A 20,040-nucleotide genomic window follows, 5' to 3' on the forward strand; every position below is an offset into this window, starting at 1 on the left:
GCGAGGTGACGATATGTGTTGGAAGTGTTTCCAAGGTTAATGTGATCAAACATCGCACGCTCCCTCTACCATCGGGATTGGTGTTAAACCTAAATAATTGTTGTTTGGTGTTTGCGTTGAGCATAGACATGATTGGATTATGTCTATTGCAATATGGTTATTCATTTAAGGAGAATAATGGTTACTCTGTTTATTTGAATAATACCTTCAATGGTTTGCACCTAAAAAGAATGGTTTATTGAATCTCGATCGTAGTGATACACATGTTCATGCCAAAAGATATAAGATAGTAATGATGTACCACCTACTTGTGGCACTGTCATTTGAGTCATATTGGTATAAAACGCATGAAGAAGCTCCATGTTGATGGATCTTTGGACTCACTCGTTTTTGAAAAATATGAGACATGCGAACCATGTCTATTGGTATGTACGCAAGAAGAAACTCCATGCAGATGGATCATTTGGACTCACTTGATTTTGAATCACTTGAGACATGCAAATCATACCACATGGGCAAGATGACTGAAAGGCCTCGTTTTCAGTGAGATGGAACAAGAAAACAACTTGTTGGAAGTAATACATTTTGATGTGTGCAGTCCAATGAGTGCTGAGGCACGCAGTGGATATCATTATGTTCTTACTTCACATATGATTTGAGTAGATGCTAAGTATATTTACTTGATGAAACACAAGTCTGAATTATTGAAAGGTTCAAGTAATTTCAGAGTGAAGTTGAAGATCGTCATGACAAGAGGATAAAATGTCTATGATATGATCATAGAGATGAATATCTGAGTTACGAGTTTGGTACAAAATTAAGACATTGTGGAAATTGTTTCACAACTAATACCGCCTGGAACACCATAGTGTGATGGTGTGTCCGAACATCATAGCTGCACCCTATTGGATATGGTGCATACCATGATGTCTCTTATCAAATTACCACTATCATTTATGGGTTAGGCATTAGAGATAACCGCATTCACTTTAAATAGGGCACCACGTAATTCCGTTGAGATGACACCGTATGAACTATGGTTTAGATAAACCTAAGTTGTCATTTCTTAAAAGTTTGGGGTTGTGACGCTTATATGAAAAAAAAGTTTGGGGTTGTGACGCTTAGGACACCCAAAACAGTTGGGTATACCTCCTATCTCAGATCCGGAAGCAAAAGTGATTGTTTTTAGAAACGGGTCATTTCTCGAGGAAACGTTTCTCTTGAAAGAATTGAGTGGGAGGATGGTGGAGACTTGATGAGGTTATTGAACCATCACTTCAACCAGTGTGTGTAGCAGGGCACAGGAAGTTGTTCCTATGGCGCCTACACCAATTGAAGTGGAATCTGATGATAGTGATCATGAAACTTCGGATCAAGTCACTACCAAACCTCGTAGGTTGACAAGGATGCGTATTGCTTCAGAGTGGTATGGTAATCCTGTCTTGGAGGTCATGTTGCTAGACAACAATGAACCTACGAGCTATGGAGAAGTGATGGTGGGCCCAGGCTCTGACAAATGGCTCGAGGCCATAAAATCCGAGAGAGGATCCATGTATGAAAACAAAGTGTAGACTTTGGAAGAACTACTTGATGGTCGTAAGGCTGTTGGGTACATATGGATTTAAAAAGGAAGACAGACAATGATGGTAAGTGCCACCATTAAGAAAGCTCGACTTGTTGCTAAGATGTTTTCCAACAAGTTCAAGGAGTTGACTACGATGAGACTTTCTCACTCGTAGCGATGCTAAGAGTCTGTTGGAATTATATTAGCAGTTACTGCATTATTTATGAAATCTTGCAGATAGGATGTCAAAACATTGTTTCCTTGACGAGATTTTTGAGGAAAGGTTGTATGTGATACAACCAGAAGGTTTTGTCAATCCTATAAAAGATGCTAACAAGTATGCAAAGCTTCAGCAATCCTTCTAAGGACTGGAGTAAGCATCTCGGAGTTGGAATATATGCTTTGATGAGATGATCAAAGATTTTGGGTTTATACAAAGTTTATGAGAAACTTGTATTTCCAAAGAAGTGAGTGGGAGCACTATAGAATTTCTGATGAGTATATGTTGTTAACATATTGTTGATCAAAAATGATGTAGAATTTCTGGAAAGCATATAGGGTTGTTTGAAAAGTGTTTTTCAATGGAAAACCTAGATTAAGCTACTTGAACATTGAGCATCAAGATATATAAGGATAGATAAAAAATGCTTAATAGTACTTTCAAATGAATACATACCGTGACAAGATTTTGAAGGAGTTCAAAATAGATCGGCGAAGAAGGAGTTCTTGGTTGTGTTATAAGGTGTGAGTATTGAGTAAGACTCGAGACCTCACCACGGCAGAAGAGAGAAAAAGGACGAAGGTCGTCCCCTATGCTTAAGACGTAGGCTCTATAGTATGTTGTGTTGTGTACCGCACCTGAAGTGTGCCTTGGAATGAGTCAGTCAAGGGGTACAAGAGAGATCCAAGAATGGATCATTGGACATCGGTCAAAGTTATCCCTAGTAACTAGTGGACTAAGGAATTTTCTCGATTATGGAGGTGGTAAAAGAGTTCGTCGTAAAGGGTTATGTCGATGCAAACTTTGACACTAATCCGGATGACTCTGAGTAGTAAACCGGATTCGTATAGTAGAGCAGTTATTTGGAATAGTTCCAAATGGCGCGTGGTAGCTGCATCTACAAGATGACATAGAGATTTGTAAAGCACACATGGATCTGAAAGGTTCAGACGACTAATAACCTCTCTCGTAAGCATAACATGATCAAACCCTAGAACTCATTGAGTGTTAATCACATGGTGATGTGAACTAGATTATTAACTCTAGTAAACTCATGGGTGTTAATCACATGGCGATGTGAACTAGATTATTGACTCTAGTGCAAGTGGGAGACTGTTGGAAATATGCCCTAGAGGCAATAATAAAATGATTATTATTATATTTCCTTGTTCATGATAATTGTCTATGGCCACTACTACGCGTAAACCGGCTGATTGTAGGGGGTTTTAAACCGCCTTGCCAGTCGTTGATCCCTGAACCGTAACAACACTTCCATCCCAAGAAAGCCTATATCTCTCCAACACCGACTAGTGATCCTCGCTACCACGCGATGAGCTGCAGTTGGCCGACATGCACCAGCCGTAGCTTCATCATGCACGGCCATGGCTGCAGCAACAACACTGTTGGGACCACCCCATGAAGCACTGATAATGCTCTGGAGGGCCGTCAATACTTTAACACAACCCCGGTGATCCTTCATTGCAACACCGGTGATGCTCCAGCGACACTCACGATTCTCCATTGCCACACCGATGATGCTCTGGCGGCCGCGACTATGCTCCATTGCAGCACCGGCGAGGTTTCGACGGGCCGGCAATGCTCCTCCAACACAACACCGGTGATGCCTCGTTGCAACACCGGTGATGCTCCGGCGGCCCCGACGATGCTCCGACGGCCCCGACGATGCTCCATTGAAGCACCAGTGAGTTTTCGATGGGGCGGCAATGCTCCTCCAACACAACATCGGTGATGCTTTTGTTGCAACATCGGCGACGCTCCGGCGGCCTCGACGATGCTCCATTGCCGCACCGCGATGCTCTGGCGGCCCCAACGATGCTCCATTGCAGCACCGACGAGGTTTCGACGTGCCGACAATGCTCCTCCAACACAACACCGGTGATGCCTCATTGCAACACCGGCGATGCTCCGGCGGCCCCGATGATTCTCCATTGCAGCATCAGTGAGTTTTCGACGGGCCGGCAATGCTCCTCCAACACACCACCAGTGATGCTTTGTTGCAAAACTGGCGACGCTCCGGCAGCCCCGATGATGCTCCATTGCCACATTGGCGATGCTCTGGCGGCCCCGGCGATGCTCCATTGCAACACCGGCGAGGTTTCGATGTGCCGACAATGCTCCTCCTACACAACACCAGTGATGCTTCATTGCAACATCGGTGATGGTCCGGCGGCCCCGGCGATGCTATATTACCGCACCTGCCATGCTATGACGGCCCTGACCATGGTCCATTGTAGCACGGGCAAGGTCTCGGAGGCCCGATGATGCTCCTACAGCCTGAGAATGCTTCCTTGCAGCACCGGCGATACTCCGACTGCCCAGACGATGTTCCATTGCAGTACCAGTGAAATTTCAGCGGCCTAATGATGCTCCATTGTAGCACCTGTGAGGTTTTGACGGTTGACGATGCTCCATTGCAGTAACAGTGATGCTCCGGTGGCTCGAGATGCTCCATCACACAGCATTGCCGCGGTCGTCGACGTTGTTGTGATCATTGAAGCACTGTCACGATTATTGAAGCACGCCTTGTAGCATGGTCGTGGTCATCGATGATGCCACGGCAGGCCTCGTTGTCGTGGTCGTCTAAGCATTGGCGCGGTCATTTACGTGGTCGTCAAAGCATTTGCCGCGGCCGCGACATGGTTGCTAGCTGTAGCACCCGCTTGGAACAGCTGCACCCGCAAGCTTGCCATGACAAAGAATGCTACAACGCAGCATTCACATGATCTTCAATGAGCAGCTGCGCCGGGCCAGCTAGAAACAACACTACAATGGCAATCCTCCACGACATCTACAACGGCGGTAGCTGACCTTGTAGCTTGAGGCACGACGGTGGTCAGAGAGCCGGCGATGCACCATCCTAGCACCAGCGCCCACGCAAGATCACTGAAGTTGCAACGCCATGGCCGCCCCATCACAGTCGCCGTTGCAGCATGATGTCATCACAACAGCGGCAGGCGGCAGCCGAACATGATGCTCCAATGCGGCGCCGGCGGACACTCACATAAGCTCCATCGAAGCAACACATCTGTGCTGATGTTGTGTGGCTAGATTCTAGGTTCTGGTTTGAGGTGTGGAAATGGAGGAGGCCATGTGCCGCACTCCTCGGCTGCTGCCTTTAGCACCCAGCATGCCACTTGCCTTACGCAGCACTCCACTTGCAAGCAGAGCGTGTAGATGGAGGAATCAACGCTCTAGTTTGTACAGGTAGGACCATGGGAGAAGAAGGATCTATGGAGGAGAAAGTCCCGTGGGAGATGAGGTTAAAGAGAAAGGAAAAAAGTTGTAGATAAAAGGGAGATCGCTGGGTGGGGAGGACGCGTGTCGCTCGCGCGAGGCAGCTGACGTGCGGCGTATAAAATCAGCTAGTTGATTACAATCATTTTCCATTGTCTATTGTTCATGCTATAATTGTATTAACCGGAAACTGTAATACATGTGTGAATACATAGACCACAATATGTCCCTAATAAGTCTCTAGTTGACTAGCTCGTTTATCAATAGATGGTTGTGGTTTCCTGACCATGGAAATTGGATGTCGTTGATAACGGGATCACATCATTTGGAGAATGATGTGATGGACAAGACCCAATCCTAAGCATAGCACAAGATTGTGTAGTTCGTTTGCTAGAGCTTTTCTAATGTCAAGTATCATTTCCTCACACCATGAGATTGTGCAACTCCCGGATACCGCAGGAATGCTTTGGGTGTATCAAACATCACAACGTAATTTGGTGGCTATAAAGGTGCACTACAGGTATCTCCAAAAGTGTCTGTTGGGTTGGCACGAATCGAGACTGGGATTTGTCACTCCGTATGACTGAGAGGTATCTCTGGGCCCACTGGGTAATGCATCATCATAATGAGCTCAATGTGACTAATGAGTTAGCCACGGGATCATGCGTTACGGAACGAGTAAAGAGACTTGCCGGTAACGAGATTGAACAAAGTATAGGGATACCGACGATCGAATCTCGGGCAAGTAACATACCGATGGACAAAAGGAATTGTATACGGGATTGATTGAATCCCCGACATCGTGGTTCATCCGATGAGATCATCGTGGAACATGTGGGAGCCAATATGGGTATCCAGATCCCTCTATTGGTTATTGGCCGAAGAGGTATCTCGGTCATGTCTGCATGGTTCCTGAACCCGTAGGGTCTACACACTTAAGGTTCGGTGACGCTAGAGTTGTAATGGGAATAGTATGTGGTTACTGGAGGTTGTTCGGAGTCCCGGATGAGATCTCGGACATGACGAGGAACTCCGGAATGGTCCGAAGGTGAAGATCGATATATTGGACGAAGGGTATTGGAGTCCGGAATTGTTCTAGGGGTACAAGGTGATGACTAGTGTGTCCGAAAGGAGTTTCGAAGGCCCCGGCAAGTGTTGGGGGGGGGGGGTTATGGGCCAAGGGGAGGGGGCACACCAGCCCACTAAGGGGCTGTGCGCCCCTCCCACCCCATCTCACGTAACCTGGAGAGGTGGGGGCGCCTCCCCTAGGGCAGCAGCCCCTCCCGGCTTGGGGGGCAAGTTTCCTAGGGGTGGGGGCGCCCAAACCCATCTAGGGTTTCCCCTGTGGCCGCCGCCCCTCCCCTAGGGAAACCCAGTGAGGGAGAGAGAGGGCTGAACCAACCCCTTCCTTGGGCACAGCCCCTCCCTCCTCCAACACCTCCTCCTCCTCCTCCGTAGTGCTTGGCGAAGCCCTGCAGGAGAACCACAAGCTCCACCACCATGTCGTCGTGTTGCCGGAGCTCTCCCTCAACTTCTCCTCTCCCCTTGCTGGATCAAGAAGGAGGAGATGTCCCCGGGTTGTACTTGTGTTGAACGCGGAGGCGCCGTCCGTTCGGCGCTAGATCGGATCTTCCGCGATTTGAATCGCCGCGAGTACGACTCCATCAACCGCGTTCTTGTAACGCTTCTGCTTAGCGATCTTCAAGGGTATGAAGATGCACTTCCTCTCTCTCGTTGCTAGCATCTCCTAGATTGATCTTGGTGACACGTAGGAAAATTTTGAATTATTACTACGTTCCCCATCAAAACCCACTCCTCTTTCTTTGACCAATACAATTTGTGATTTGAGCAAGTCTTGAGCATTTTCCCTTGATCTTGTTACTCTTGGAGGTTGGAGATTCCTAGGCCGTAGGAGTGCTCGAGTGAGAAATCGACTTGTGATTTACCCCCCCAAAATTGTGAAAGTTTGGAGGTTGCCTCAAGGTCTACCCCAAGTTGTTGGGAATGACATCAGCCTTCATGATGTTGGTTGCCTTCATGATAACACCCACCTCTTCAACATTGATTAGCTTCTCTCCAAGAAAGTGAACACTAGGATTCATCCTCATATTCAGAGTTTCCTTTATCCCTAGCCCCATCTCTTTACTTGTGGTTTATTTTAGTCACTTGACCTTGCACTGGCTATATCCTATTGTGTTTGTTTAACTCATATCATTGTGAACACATTTAGTACACTTGTTATCTCACTGTAGCAATTGTTTAGCCCAACTTTATATTTCATATTTGCCTAAACTTACGAATAATTAAGAAGAAAATTTGTATCTATTCACCCCTTCTATATCCATTTCAATCCTTTCAACAAGTATCGGGTCCTCGTGCTCTATGAGTAGAACGAGCAATTAGATTTCTAGGGGCCCCTCGTGTAGTAGTATTTCTGTATGAGTAGTACTTCATCATAATTATTTTTGGTATATCATAAATGTTAATATTTTTTATAAACTTGATCAACCTTTACAAAAAAAATCCTGCAAGAAAAACCTTCCAAAATTTAGCCGGGTACAGAATGTTAATATGCTTTAATATGGAGGTAGTACAACAACTCCCCGCAAAGACTCTGAGCAGTACAGCTCTTCTTTGAAGTGGAAAATGAGTAGTACAACAAACAGTACAGCAGCACTTCTGACCATGAAAAGAGCACAGAACAAAAGGGGGCAATCTGCAAACCTGCCATCTGATGGAGTGTTAGTGGACTAGGGAGCTCGCTCTCACATCCGCTGCTGCCTGCCTGCTGCAGACGACGGCCAAACAGTAGTTTCCCCGGTTGCTCCACGCACCATCCTCCGGACGCGCCTCCCAGCTCCTTCGTAGCTACCTATCCTGCGACAATACCCAGGCGGGGGATCCTAGCCATGATGGCATGTGCCCTCTCCATCGCCCAGCCTACCGCCCTCGCGCCGTGCGGCGGCGGCGGCGGCGGCAGCAGCAAGAGCATCCCCAGGAATCTCCCGAAGCTGCGAAGCCCCATGGTTTCAGGTAATTCATCTGTAGCAACTACCGTGCTCCGGATGCAAAATTCACCACGTCGTCGTGGTTCACTGCGTGCTCTGCAATGTGTCACGCGCAGGCAGGATGAGAAGTCGCGGTGTCGTTGCCAGGGCTGCGCAGGACAGTTCAGAAGCCTCCTCCGGGAGCGTCGTCAAATACGTCAAGAGTTCGGTGAGTCTCCTCCCATCTCTCACTATATATGATGTTGCAATTTGCCAGTAGGTTCCCTAGGAAAATTTTGATTTCCGCATCAATGGTTTATAAAATGCTATCCAACAAGCGTTCGCTGTAGGTGGATGGCAAAACGAACGTTTTTTGCGGCAATTTACGTTGCGGGAACATGCCGATTCCTTCAAACTAACGACATTTTTTTTAGCAAAATCCTTTGTTGCCGGGAATTGCCATGTGTTTCTGAAGAAATTGCCATGCGTGTTCTGAAGAATTTTCCACAAAAACATTCGCAAATGTCATTCCTCCTAGCGAACGTTCGCTGGCCAATGGGGTCCTAAATTTTTATATACCCCTGTTGAGAAAGGAAATAAACGTTTGCGAGCTGCGTTTGGCTACTTTTTTTTTGTTAAGATCGCTCCTTTGTCCAAGTACCGCATAAAGTACCGCATAAATTCTTTGATTTTAAACAGGAGTGTTAGTTTCCAAATGCATATCCTATGCAAGACATGATCACCATTGATGAGATTCACATACATATAGTTAACGGATTAGGCATCCATAGTATGTGATTTCCGATGGAAAGCATCATGGTCTTGAGATAAGTTGAACACCATCAATCTATTAAACAAATGAAGCCATGTCGTCATGTCCATTTGTCGTGAGAGCTCACCGAAATGCAATATTCAGTTGGACCTCGCCAAAAACCAAAGCAACGGAAATGTGTCATAGAGCATTGGTACGCTTGTGAGAATAGCATTGATAATGACAGGACTACCTTCATAGGATAGGATAGTGATGGATTGGGATACCGAGATACCGACATAGAAGTGAGTTCCTAAAAGTTAAATGTGAGTTTCACACACCAATGAAGTTTAGCAACGAGGAAATGTCGGCAATATAGCCCTCTTGCTCCATCCAAACTCCACTGGTATAAGGCTTGGGCTTGAAGTGGACCGCAATTATTTGTGTTGCAATATTGGCCTCCTTAGGTTTTGAACTTAGAATCTTTTAGTACCGATACCATATTAAGTCAGCAAAAGGTTCGGACTATATACTGCCAGAACATAGCTCATCTATATTTTAAAATTTCCTGAGAAATTGTTGCAAGTCTTGCGGGGACAAAAAGACTGTCACCAGTGTTTCTATGAAGTACTTATGTTATTTTTTATGTCGAATGGAAGATATACAAATCAAATAGTTATTTCAAATTGTTGTTCCATCTAGGCTTCTTTCTTGTAAAATGAAGGAAACTGACAAACATGGGAACTGAAACAGTTCAACACTACTGAAGACATATTTGCTCTAGCGGGTATCGGCTTTGCAGCCATTGCGGCATTCTGGGCTTCCATGATGCTTATTGGGGTAAATTGCAGATGCCCAATCTTCAACTATGCAACGAGATAAACAAAATCAATCTGATAATCTATTATCTCAACTTCAGGTCATCGACAAGCTCCCTGTTCTCCCTCTTTTCTTCGAACTAATCGGAATAGCAGTTGCATGGGTGAGTTTTACCCAAGATCCTCAACTGTAACATTGCCATTTTTAAATGAAGCTGTTATCTTTGTATTACCACAAGTCCACATGTCCCTGGCCTCACTCTATAGCTCATGCCGACATTTTCAGTGGTTTATCTACGGGAACCTCCTCTTCAAGCCAGACAGGTAAACCTCAATTGTTCTTTCTTGAACACTTGTGCCAAAGTTGTGGAAACATATATCTATCTGTTTGAGAAAATAGTGCATAGAAAATGGCAAAACCAACCAGAGCTCTGTCTGAAAATACCATCTTTTTTGAATAACTGATGAGAAGAAACTGATAGCTACTTCACCATGTTGTTCTATGACATTTTCAAAGAAAGTTTCATGCTGTATTTCCACCACTAGCGTAACACTCTCATTCTGGCTTGTGTCACATCTGCATCATCGATAACTTTTAACGCACAGGATGGCACTTACTTTTGAATGAAGAGCTTGGTATACGTGTAACTGTGATTCTATGCACCATTACTACAGCTCAAGATACTATTGTACTTTGTTGATTTACTAACATGTACATTCATTCTTCGCAGGGAAAAGTTTCTGGAGAACATCAAAAGCTCAGTATCTCGAATCTTGGGGCAGTAACTTCGCCGCGAAGACAAAGTACATCCTGCCTACGACATACATTTTCTTTGGGCCTGTCAGAAAACATTTAGCTGTGCGCTCATGTTAGGCATCTGCGTCACCGTTGTCCGTTCTAGATGTAATACGCTATCTCCTGTACAGGTTAAATCAAGCATTCTTCTGGTGGCAAAACTTGAGTGTTTGTTCTCCCCTCATTAATTTTTCAGCGTAATGTTTGAGACAACATTGAATGGTAAAGTCAGAAACCCCTGGCTCATGCATTTTGACGTTGGAATTTCGCAGAAAAGCGAGAAAATAACTGAGCCCCCAACAAACTAGACTTGTGGCGCAAGTGTTGCAAGATCCCAGATGAGAAATGATCACTCATAAGTGTAGCATGTCTTGCTAACGGGGAAAGGAAACATATGGTGTTACAAGGCACAGTTTCATCCTAGCTTATATTAGTATGACGATTGGAGAGAAGAACTTCACCATCAAAACACTAAAAAAGAAGAAGGAACTAAAATGGTACACAACTTGAGGCTAAAGGCGACTCTAGGACTAAACTATCCAAGATTACACTTATTCTGACCAAGGAGAATAAATAGGAACTTCTTTAACCTAAATTAAATCATCAAGACAGGTACATGCCCCCGGTCAACCTGTTAGAAGGTGCACAAACATGATGATTCTTGTACCCCAAATACAGACCTGAGGCGAACTATGTGTTCTCAGGCTTCAGTCTTTTGTCTAAATGCCCACTCGAAGTGTTCCCAGCAACAAGATGTTTGCTGGAACTCTGAGGAAATGTTTTTACAACAGGTACATCTACTTTTGGATACGGTATCCGCAGGGCACCATTTACCTGCCCTGGATGCCCGGTCACTTCAGATCTGATTGCCATGGAGTACTTCTCCTCTGCAGGTTGGAAATGGTCAGGACCAAACCTATCCAAGTTTTGCAAAGCATAACGCTAGGATGTTTGATGTACCTTTCATTCTACCGTATTGCACAAGCTTACGCAGGCAACCGCGGAATTCTGTCAACACACACCTTTCCTGCTCTGCATACAGTTCCGACCGGTTCTGATCGACATCTATTGCTGATGGAGCAACAGCATTTTGAGAAGTTGCAAACATAGCATCTTGTTCATCACACATCAACGCAAGTGTTCCAGGAGACATTGGTCTACTGGACTTCTGGTCATCAGTGCAATCAGGTCTGGAATCATCTAGAGATGCCTTGCCCATATCAGTTCCTCCACTTGAATGATCATCAATTGATATTTTTCGATGATTTTGATCTTTACTTTTGCCTTCTCTATCATGGTTTGTCAATGCTAGGGAACCTCCCACTCCATCTTCCTTCTCTGCAACCTTCTCTTCCTGGATTTTCCGACCTAATTTTCAATGTTTTCCAATGAGGCAGCATCATCGTCAAATTTATGCTACACATTAATTTGGTTAGCTTAAATTACAAAATAAAAAGTAGCAACTGAAGACAATCATAGAACAGCTGCAAAGACTTGGTGTTTAATTTGAGAAGTGCCAGGTGTCATTATGGCGACCATCACTCACAAGTGGACCCCATGTACTGTAAGATTTCGACGGGAACAAGACAGTGATCCTGACCACACTGTGCAGTGTTAGCAAACTATATAACTATATACTGAAGCTGAGATGCACTGAATCAAGTACGTGGCAGCTGCATATACATATGGTGTTCCAAGAAGTTGCATAACACTAGTAGGATCCAAATCCAGGGCTCAACAGAAGGACACTTGGAATTGGATGCAGTCGTGCAACAGGTAAAATTTAAAATGAAGAGGCTCTGATCTGTTGGAGTTGATTGAATATCTATCACAAATGTATGTCATGCACAGTTCAAGATCATCAGGAATATTTCCTGTAACACACTGGAAAAGGGGAAACTAAATACGATGCCAAGAGCAATACCAGTATATGCCTTAGCAGCCTGTCCCGATACTGTCACCAAAAGTTTACATAGCTCCTTTACATCCCCCGGCTGAATAATATCCGCTAAAAGAGGCCTATAAGGATGACAAACCAATCAATACAAAACAGATAGGTTGCCCTACTCGAGGAAAACAAAAATTTCTGCAGGTAGAAATTCAGAGTTGACAGTTACCTGTAGGTGACTTTAAAGGGCCCCATCATATGAGGATGCGCAGACTGGCCTATTGGAAATGAACCATCAGAGGCCATCGCGTTCTTCTGATAAATAACCTGATTAAAGTATAAATTATATACAGCAACCTTCTCAAAATCCCATAATAACTCTTGCTGTAAGTAGCATTTGACTGTCTCTTTGGTTAGTCAGATTTTATTCTGAAATCTATTCTAGATGAGTCAGAAAGGTGACGATATCATCCAATATGCACCTTCTGCTAATTTTTCTTCACAGTTATTAAAGCCTGAGTTCATGGTAGTGGTGGTGCTTCAAACCCATCCCACCTCACCCATCCCTAAAACTCATCATCGAAAGAAACTAACTTAACAAATTACTTAATCACCTCCCAAATTTCTCTAAAAATGGAGCACTTGACAGGGCATGGCTGTGGAGCTGTTGGCCAAGCACGACTAGTAGCACAGCCATAGCCTGGAGCAGGCAGAGAATGAGGTGACATGATTTCTTTTATTCACAGAAAGCACAGGTGCTCAGCTACTGAATTATTATACTTCCATAGTTACCCCTTTCAGATATCTCAGGGCATAAAATCGGCGAGGTAGTCAACACAGACACACAAGCATGAGGTTGATTTACTTAAGTAGCAAAGCATGGGATGCCAAAAGGTAATGTGCATCACTCTGCTTGGGATATTAATAGCGAAAATGAACTTTTCCAGCCATGTACTGACAATGTAAGCCAATTAGTAGGTCACAAGTGCACATGCACAAATTATCAACTCACTTCATGGTAAGCACATCATAATATGGAATTTCCTAGTGATGGAATGGATCGCTTAACCTTACCTCTTAAGTCAATAGTTGAAAGCACACTATGCACAGTTAAAGAGATTACAAACACTGCAGAGCAAGCTTAAATAGTAGAAATGGTCGTTACCTGAGATAGTTGACCATTCCTGATAGCTAAATGTTCCTTGGTCGAAAGGTCAAGTGAAGAATCGATGTGCTTTCTCTTCCTAGATGTGGAAGGCGACGACAATGCAGTTGCTCCAATAGCACCATTTACTGCTGCATTTGCTGCTTGTTGCATGTGAATGACATTTTTGTGATCAAAATTAAGATGTTTTCTATCTTCACTCCCGTCGAAGTTCTTGCAATCCATACACTTGCAATTTTCAGAGCATAGTATATTAGCTTGGAAGCATTCGCAGTATTTCTTGAGGCATCCTGACTTCTTGCAGTGGCACCCTTTATTATGCTTCCCTATTAAAGGGAGATCACCAGCTACCTCCTAGCAAAGGGACTAGTATTAATTACACATATCACTGAAGCACAAATCAGATAAATGGCCTAGATGAGAAAATACAATAATGAAGACGTCCCTTGTGCGGACAGCAAAACATTTAATGATAGTCTAAGCCAACATTTATTGAATAAGACTTTAGCTTTTTACAAACCAAAAATAATAATCATGCTGAGCCTCTGACTTCTCTGGGAAACATAATTATTGTTTCAGATAAGCAATAATGCAAATTTTAGGTGGAAGGAAGGAAACTGGCAGCTCCATCTCAGTGGTGAAACAACTGTAAGTGACAAATATTTTAACTTGAGATACTAGATCTACACTTTGTCAGATTAAAATTTTGACAAAATGGCTGTCAATAGTGTCGTGGTTTACAGGTCTAGTAATAACTAGAAATAACATATGTACTAGTGGCCAATGAATCCAAGACAGATGGCTCAATGGTTTTCGAGTTCAGGAGTTGGCTCCTCTCCTGTATGACCGGGTGTCGAGGCACATCAGGAGAGCACACACAGTTCAGGAGGCGGTGCGGCTTCGCACTTGGGCTACTGACCTCGGGCCGGACCTTACCGCTGATGTGCTGCATCAATTCTTCGAGCTATGGACAGCCATGGATACTGTGCAGCTAGACCAAGACTCTACTGACAAGGTGGTGTGGTCTTGAGAGTGTGATGGCGAGTTTTCCGCACGTTCAGCATATGTGGCGAAGTTCTGGGGCCAGGAGGTGGTCCCAACAGCTGATTTCACGTGGACGGTGGAAGTCTAAGGCACCACTCCAGTGACGTTTCCTCACTTGGCTTGAGTTGCGGAATAGGTGTTGGACGTCCAACAGGCTTGCAAGAAGGGGGCTCCCGCACCATGATTCTTGTCCGTTCTGCGATCAACAGGAGGAATCCATCAACCACATCCTCCTCGACTGCGTTTTTGCCAGAGATGTGTGGGCTACTATCTGCCAGGCACTAGGCAGACCGGATTGGGCGCCATCAGTCGAGGATAAGCTCGGTGAGTGGTGCATCTCTAGGCTCACGGCTGGGCATCATGTGAAGGACGTACGGGCTATCATTGTGCTTACCTTCTGGACGCTCTGGAAGCATCGAAATGCAATAGTCTTCTATGGGGCTACACCATCGCACCTATAGGTAGTCACTGCTGTCGACAGGGAAGGCAGGCACTGGCGGCAGGCAGGCATCCTGAAGGGGGGCCTCGACTCCTTCGGCATGTTAGCAGAGTCGGTGTATTTGAGAGAGTAGGCCTAGTTTAACTTCGGTGGACGTGGGCCGGTTGTGTGGTTTGTAAAAATGTTGTAACAATGTGGGTGGAGGGGCTCTTTCCCCGCTCTCTTCTTTAGACCCTCTTTGATTTAAAGGATTTCTAAAGGAATTTTGGAGGATTCTAATCCTTAGGATTTTTTTCCTCAGTGGGTTGTTTGATGCATAGGATTGCAATCCCTAGGAATTTTTCCATAGGATTCACTTGTACTAGTTTTCATAGGAAAATTCCCATGTAGGATTGAGGATAAAAATACTACGTTTTTCTTGCGCATAATCAAATGCTCATACAAATCCTGTAGGATTGAGGATGGCATGCCACTCTATTCCTCTATTTTCCTATTCCTGCATTTTACAAACCCTGCGAATCAAAGAGGCCCTAATATATGATACACACATTCGTGCGTATTCAAGAAAAAAAATACAAGAAATTAGAGTTCAACCGGCGGCAGTTTCCATTGTAATCAATCTCAAAGATGCTTCAATGCTATTTGAGAATTACAACTCACAGTTGTCAGCTTTTGAATCCTTTACAATATCCGAACAGCCAAACAGGGAAGTGCATGGACATATGTTTTTACAAAGTAATGTTTTTGACTGAAACTGAGGAAGGCTTATAGTATGAGGCAATACAACATTCTGAGAAATGATCGGAGTAAATAAACTGAGAAAAGGAAAAATAAGCTGTAAATTTCTTATATTTATATATACAGTAAAAAAATAGTTATTCAGAGAACATGTGTAACTTCCAAAGACTTCTCCTATTTAACATCAGTTAGGGTGTTGTATCAGTTTAGATGAGAGGAAAAAACTAGAACAAGTCATTGATATGTAGAAGCACTGGACATCATTTTTATCAAGTAAAACTAACTATTTAGTACTCCCTCCGTAGACTAATATAAGAGCGTTTAGATCGCTATTTTAGTGATCTAAACGCTCTTATATTAGTTTACAGAGGGAGTATTTAATAAGAGACGTGGACATCAAAACATACCATATTATTCCGATTTGTGTGTGGGCTACTCCCAATCTTAGGTCTGAACGCATCTGGATTGCGCTCCAGTGTAGCCTCTATAGCTTCACGCCTAGCCACCTCATTCTCAACATTATTAAAACAATTGGTGCAGTTGCATCCATCACAATAAATACCAGATGCAAAACATTCACAGTACCTAAGCATAGAAAACCATAAAATTCAGATTGATAGGATCAAATAGCAGTATGCAGAGACTTAAACTGAAATGAACATGAAAATGGAAACAAAAGTAGTGAACCATCAAAGCATACCATTTGTGCTTTTTTAGAAAATGTAGGTAGAAGCAGAAACTTTAGGGTTTTACAAAACTTATGAATGTTAGTAGGATACTCTTTCAATTGCTCTTCATTGTCACAATCCATCTAAACTACATGTACATGATTCGAACAGAATGGATAGCATAAAAAATAGGTTTTATTTTCAACAAATTACACAAATACTCATTTCAGACACTAATCTTATTTTGACAAAGCTCATAAAGAAACTTTAAATGACACAGCCACCCCTAAAGCATAAGTGATCCAACTCAAGATGTATAATGCTTCATAATTGTCTTGACTAGTCACGAAGTTGTTATGTCAGCTCCTTTAAAGTAACAACATTATTTCACTAGCTACAAGTTGACTACTTAATACAAAACCTTGTTCACACCAGAAGATCAGATACTCTGTCTCATCACTGATGTTATTTGTCAAGCTTAGCAACAAAATGCCATTATCATCCAGCTTTTTTTTCAAAAAGTTCCACAATCCTTACATTAGTTCTTATAAGATTTCTATGGGCAAAAAGTAAAATAAAAACAGTCAACAGGCAAGACAATGGCCTTGTGTGTATTTCCTTGTATATCTACAGAATCAGATACATTTTACTGGATCCAACTCTATCCATAAAAGGGTCGTTCTGGAGGGAATTTCAAACATTTGGTGACTTCTAGAAGAAGTACGTGAAGGAATCGTTACATTCCTAAGAAAGAAAGTAATGTCTTCATTGGCAAGAATCACAGCATAATATTGACCTCCTGTCAAGCTAAGACACAACAAGTCTTGACTTACAGCTTCAAACATTTGGAGTGCCGACAATTGCAGCACTTCTTCTTCGTAGGTGTGCCATCTTTCCCATCATACAGCCGCCCACGTGGTTTTGGTGACTCTGGCTTCCTAAAAACAAAAGAACAGCGAGATGGAAAATTACAAAAATGAAAATTTTAAAATTATATCAATTAGGATTGTCAGAGGCCATTAGGATGTATGCTACAATTAACTAGTATAATAAATGGCAGTTAAAAAGCATCCATCTAATACAAGCAGGTATCTTTGTTACAAGGAAACACAAGTGCAAAGTAAAATTTGGGAACCAAGTTTTCAAACTTGGGTTACATGCTTAAAAAAGGACTACAGGACACCCAAGGATGTGAATCAAGAGAAAACAAACGAATTCATCGTAGCCAAGAGCATGTCGTGCTCCTCCATACCCTCGATACAACAGAGCCCCGGAAGTGCAAGACCGAGAAGCAAAAATTTCAAAAATTGACGCAAGACGTAATAAATCTTGAAAAGGGGGGCGCTCACAAGGGAACGGCGACCGGCGGGCGCTGTACCGGCTGCGGTAGGGCCGACCGAGCCTGCGGCACGGGCACGGGCATCGCCATCGGTAGTGCCGGCCGCGGCAGCGGCGCATGCACCATCTGATGCGGCCGCATCACGGGCAGCCCCCGCGGCTGCAGCTGATGTGGCACCCCCATGGGCAACACGGCCCTCAGCTGGTGCGGCTGCGGGTACCCGACCTGCAGCGCCCTCGGCTGCACTGTCCGGGAAGCGGCGGCGGCAGCCGCCGCCATGGCGGGGTTCCCGTAGTTGAAGTCGAGCTGCCTGACCAGCTTCTTAATCGGCGGCTGCGTGGAAACCGCGGGCACTGGCACTCGCGGCAGGGGTCCGCTTCCGGCCCCGCCCGCGCCCGCGCCGGCCTGCTCCTTCCCCGCCATCTATCCGCTCAGCCCGGGGAGCTAGCAGATCAAAAACGGCCCGGCCACCACTGGAAACGGCCGCCCAATCCGGCGCGGCCGCGGCGAGATCGCGGCCGGCGGCTCCAGATCAGGTGGGGGCGGGGGCGCCGAGGACGGGCGCGGATTGCCGCGCGCTCCGGCGCGTGCGTGCGTGCGGGAGGGGCGGCGAATGGCGGATTTCGGGAGGGCTGGGGGTGGGGGGATTAGAGGATTTTCCCTCTTGCAGCTGCTGCTTCCGCCCTTTCTCTCTCTTCCCTTCCCGTCCTCGTCCTTTCTTTGTCTCCCACTCCTAGCTTTCGAAATCAAATTCATATTCTACGGCCGGATCCCCGCGGCGGGGCCGGATCGGACGGCGGGGCGCCGCGTGCGCGCATCCTGCGGCTCGAATTCATAGGCGTGAGGTTGTTGGTTCGCTCGCCGTTCGATTGGACGGGGGCTGCGGGAATCCGGCTCGTCGCGCACGCGTCCTGCGCCGCCCCCCGCGCGCCTGACGTGTGGGCCGTTTCCGGTGGGGCGGGGCAGTCAGTGGGCGAAGTGACGTGGTGGGTGCCGGGCTGGCTTGCGGCGGACGGCGGTGCCCTCGCCATCGCCTGGTGTGGAACCGTCCTGTCGTTTACGGGGAGTTGCATTCCGGGGGAGACGCTTGGACGCGCCGTGCGCTGGTCTGGCTCTATGACACATTGAGTCGCGCGGGTCTGTGCCCCACATGTCAGCTTCTGTAGTTAGGTAGTTGTGGCGTACACCATGTATTACGGTGAGCATCTGGTGAGGGCTTTTGAGAAAGTTCCATTCATACTAGGGTTTAGTAGTGGAGTACTGTGGAGTCCGTGAGATGGGCACCGTATTTGGTTCGTGCTCGGAGCAGGAAATTGCCGTTTTCCGTAAGGCTTTGCCTACAAGGAATTGAACATTACAGTCCTCGCCGTGATGAATTTTTCTATAGTGGAGACAGTGTGTTTGCAACAGGGTCACAACATCTCGAGCCTCTGTAACTATAGTTTGTAGAGAGTTTATTTATATAAATATATATAAAAAACTTCCTTCTTTTTATTTCATCATCAGTGGCGGGGCAATAGCAATGTACATCAGATATACATCAAGCTAGCGACAACATACCCACAGATCAGCAAAACCCGCGGTATTCATGTGAATGAAAAAGAATACCTTTGGCGCCGCCCCTGGTATATATTCGTGTGAGTGTATGTGCCTACGTTGCATTTGATATGTTGTTTCAAGATATTGATGTTTTACGTACTAGTGTCGATGGTGGCCGGCTAGTCTAGTTTGGTATTTCCTTATAAAGCGAAGATTGGTGTTGTTGAGGTCATGTGTTGCTCGACTTTTGAACTTTTGTCGTCATTGTAGCGTTTGCGATGACCTGGAAGCCAATATCCTCCATACACACCATTTAAATTCTATTATAGCATATCATCAACCTTTACTCCAAAAAGATAAAACGGCACCCGAACACTAGCGGTAACGGAATTAAGTTTTCAAAGGAGGGGCGCTACTAACTCTTACTCAATGCTCCTCTTTTTTCTCAACGGCACCGAAACTCTAGCGGTAATGGAATATGGCAGTAAGTATTTAATTTCTCAATGCCCCTTTTTTTTACCTTTGTGGTTATTCCAAGCGCGTTGACCGATGACTTTGTGTTCAAATCCACCTCCTCCCCCATCACCAACCCCCACCATGCAAGCATACCCGCCTTATCCTATAAATCCGGAAAAATGAGATGGACTTTTCACAAATATGAGAATCTTCTTTCAACATTTTTGAAGATTTGATGATTGTATTTTATACTCACTAATTTCTTAAGTTTAATCTTGGTATTCTAGAGATTTCATCTTTGATTATCTCTTTTGTTGTTGAAAGTACATCTTTGTCCAAGAGTGGGTTTGGAATAACAAGTGATCGGGAGACT

The 20,040-nt window shown here is 44.9% G+C and overlaps 2 protein-coding genes across 2 annotated transcripts; one reads left to right on the forward strand and one right to left on the reverse strand.

The window, feature by feature from the left end:
• The first annotated feature begins 7,765 nt into the window (after positions 1-7,765).
• Positions 7,766-10,575, forward strand: LOC123070851 (protein CURVATURE THYLAKOID 1C, chloroplastic). Its single transcript, XM_044494221.1, has 6 exons — positions 7,766-8,072; positions 8,164-8,255; positions 9,531-9,617; positions 9,697-9,759; positions 9,882-9,919; positions 10,327-10,575. Exons 1-6 carry the CDS (start codon positions 7,949-7,951, stop codon positions 10,379-10,381), a joined length of 459 nt encoding a protein of 152 aa, XP_044350156.1. The 5' UTR covers positions 7,766-7,948; the 3' UTR covers positions 10,382-10,575.
• A 162-nt stretch (positions 10,576-10,737) lies between these two features.
• Positions 10,738-18,386, reverse strand: LOC123070848 (protein tesmin/TSO1-like CXC 5). Its single transcript, XM_044494220.1, has 8 exons — positions 17,683-18,386; positions 17,167-17,271; positions 16,073-16,250; positions 13,445-13,798; positions 12,509-12,606; positions 12,316-12,410; positions 11,352-11,759; positions 10,738-11,278 (listed from the first exon to the last, which is right to left on the reverse strand). The coding sequence occupies exons 1-8, from the start codon at positions 18,093-18,095 to the stop codon at positions 11,082-11,084; spliced, it is 1,848 nt and encodes a 615-aa protein (XP_044350155.1). The 5' UTR covers positions 18,096-18,386; the 3' UTR covers positions 10,738-11,081.
• Positions 18,387-20,040: the final 1,654 nt, after the last annotated feature.

This window comes from Triticum aestivum, chromosome 3B (genome assembly GCF_018294505.1).
Source record: "Triticum aestivum cultivar Chinese Spring chromosome 3B, IWGSC CS RefSeq v2.1, whole genome shotgun sequence".
NCBI lineage: Eukaryota > Viridiplantae > Streptophyta > Magnoliopsida > Poales > Poaceae > Triticum > Triticum aestivum.

Excerpts from the sequence above, each read along its gene's own strand:
- LOC123070848 (XM_044494220.1), bottom strand. The coding sequence starts at position 18,095 with ATGGCGGGGAAGGAGCAGGCCGGCGCGGGCGCGGGCGGGGCCGGAAGC. Across the intron at positions 17,272-17,682 it reads CCGCCGGTCGCCGTTCCCTT|GAAGCCAGAGTCACCAAAAC; the intron begins GTGAGCGCCCCC and ends TTTTGTTTTTAG. Across the intron at positions 11,279-11,351 it reads GCAATACGGTAGAATGAAAG|AGGAGAAGTACTCCATGGCA; the intron begins GTACATCAAACA and ends TCCAACCTGCAG.
- LOC123070851 (XM_044494221.1), top strand. The coding sequence starts at position 7,949 with ATGATGGCATGTGCCCTCTCCATCGCCCAGCCTACCGCCCTCGCGCCG. Across the intron at positions 8,256-9,530 it reads TCAAATACGTCAAGAGTTCG|TTCAACACTACTGAAGACAT; the intron begins GTGAGTCTCCTC and ends GAACTGAAACAG. Across the intron at positions 9,760-9,881 it reads TCGGAATAGCAGTTGCATGG|TGGTTTATCTACGGGAACCT; the intron begins GTGAGTTTTACC and ends CGACATTTTCAG.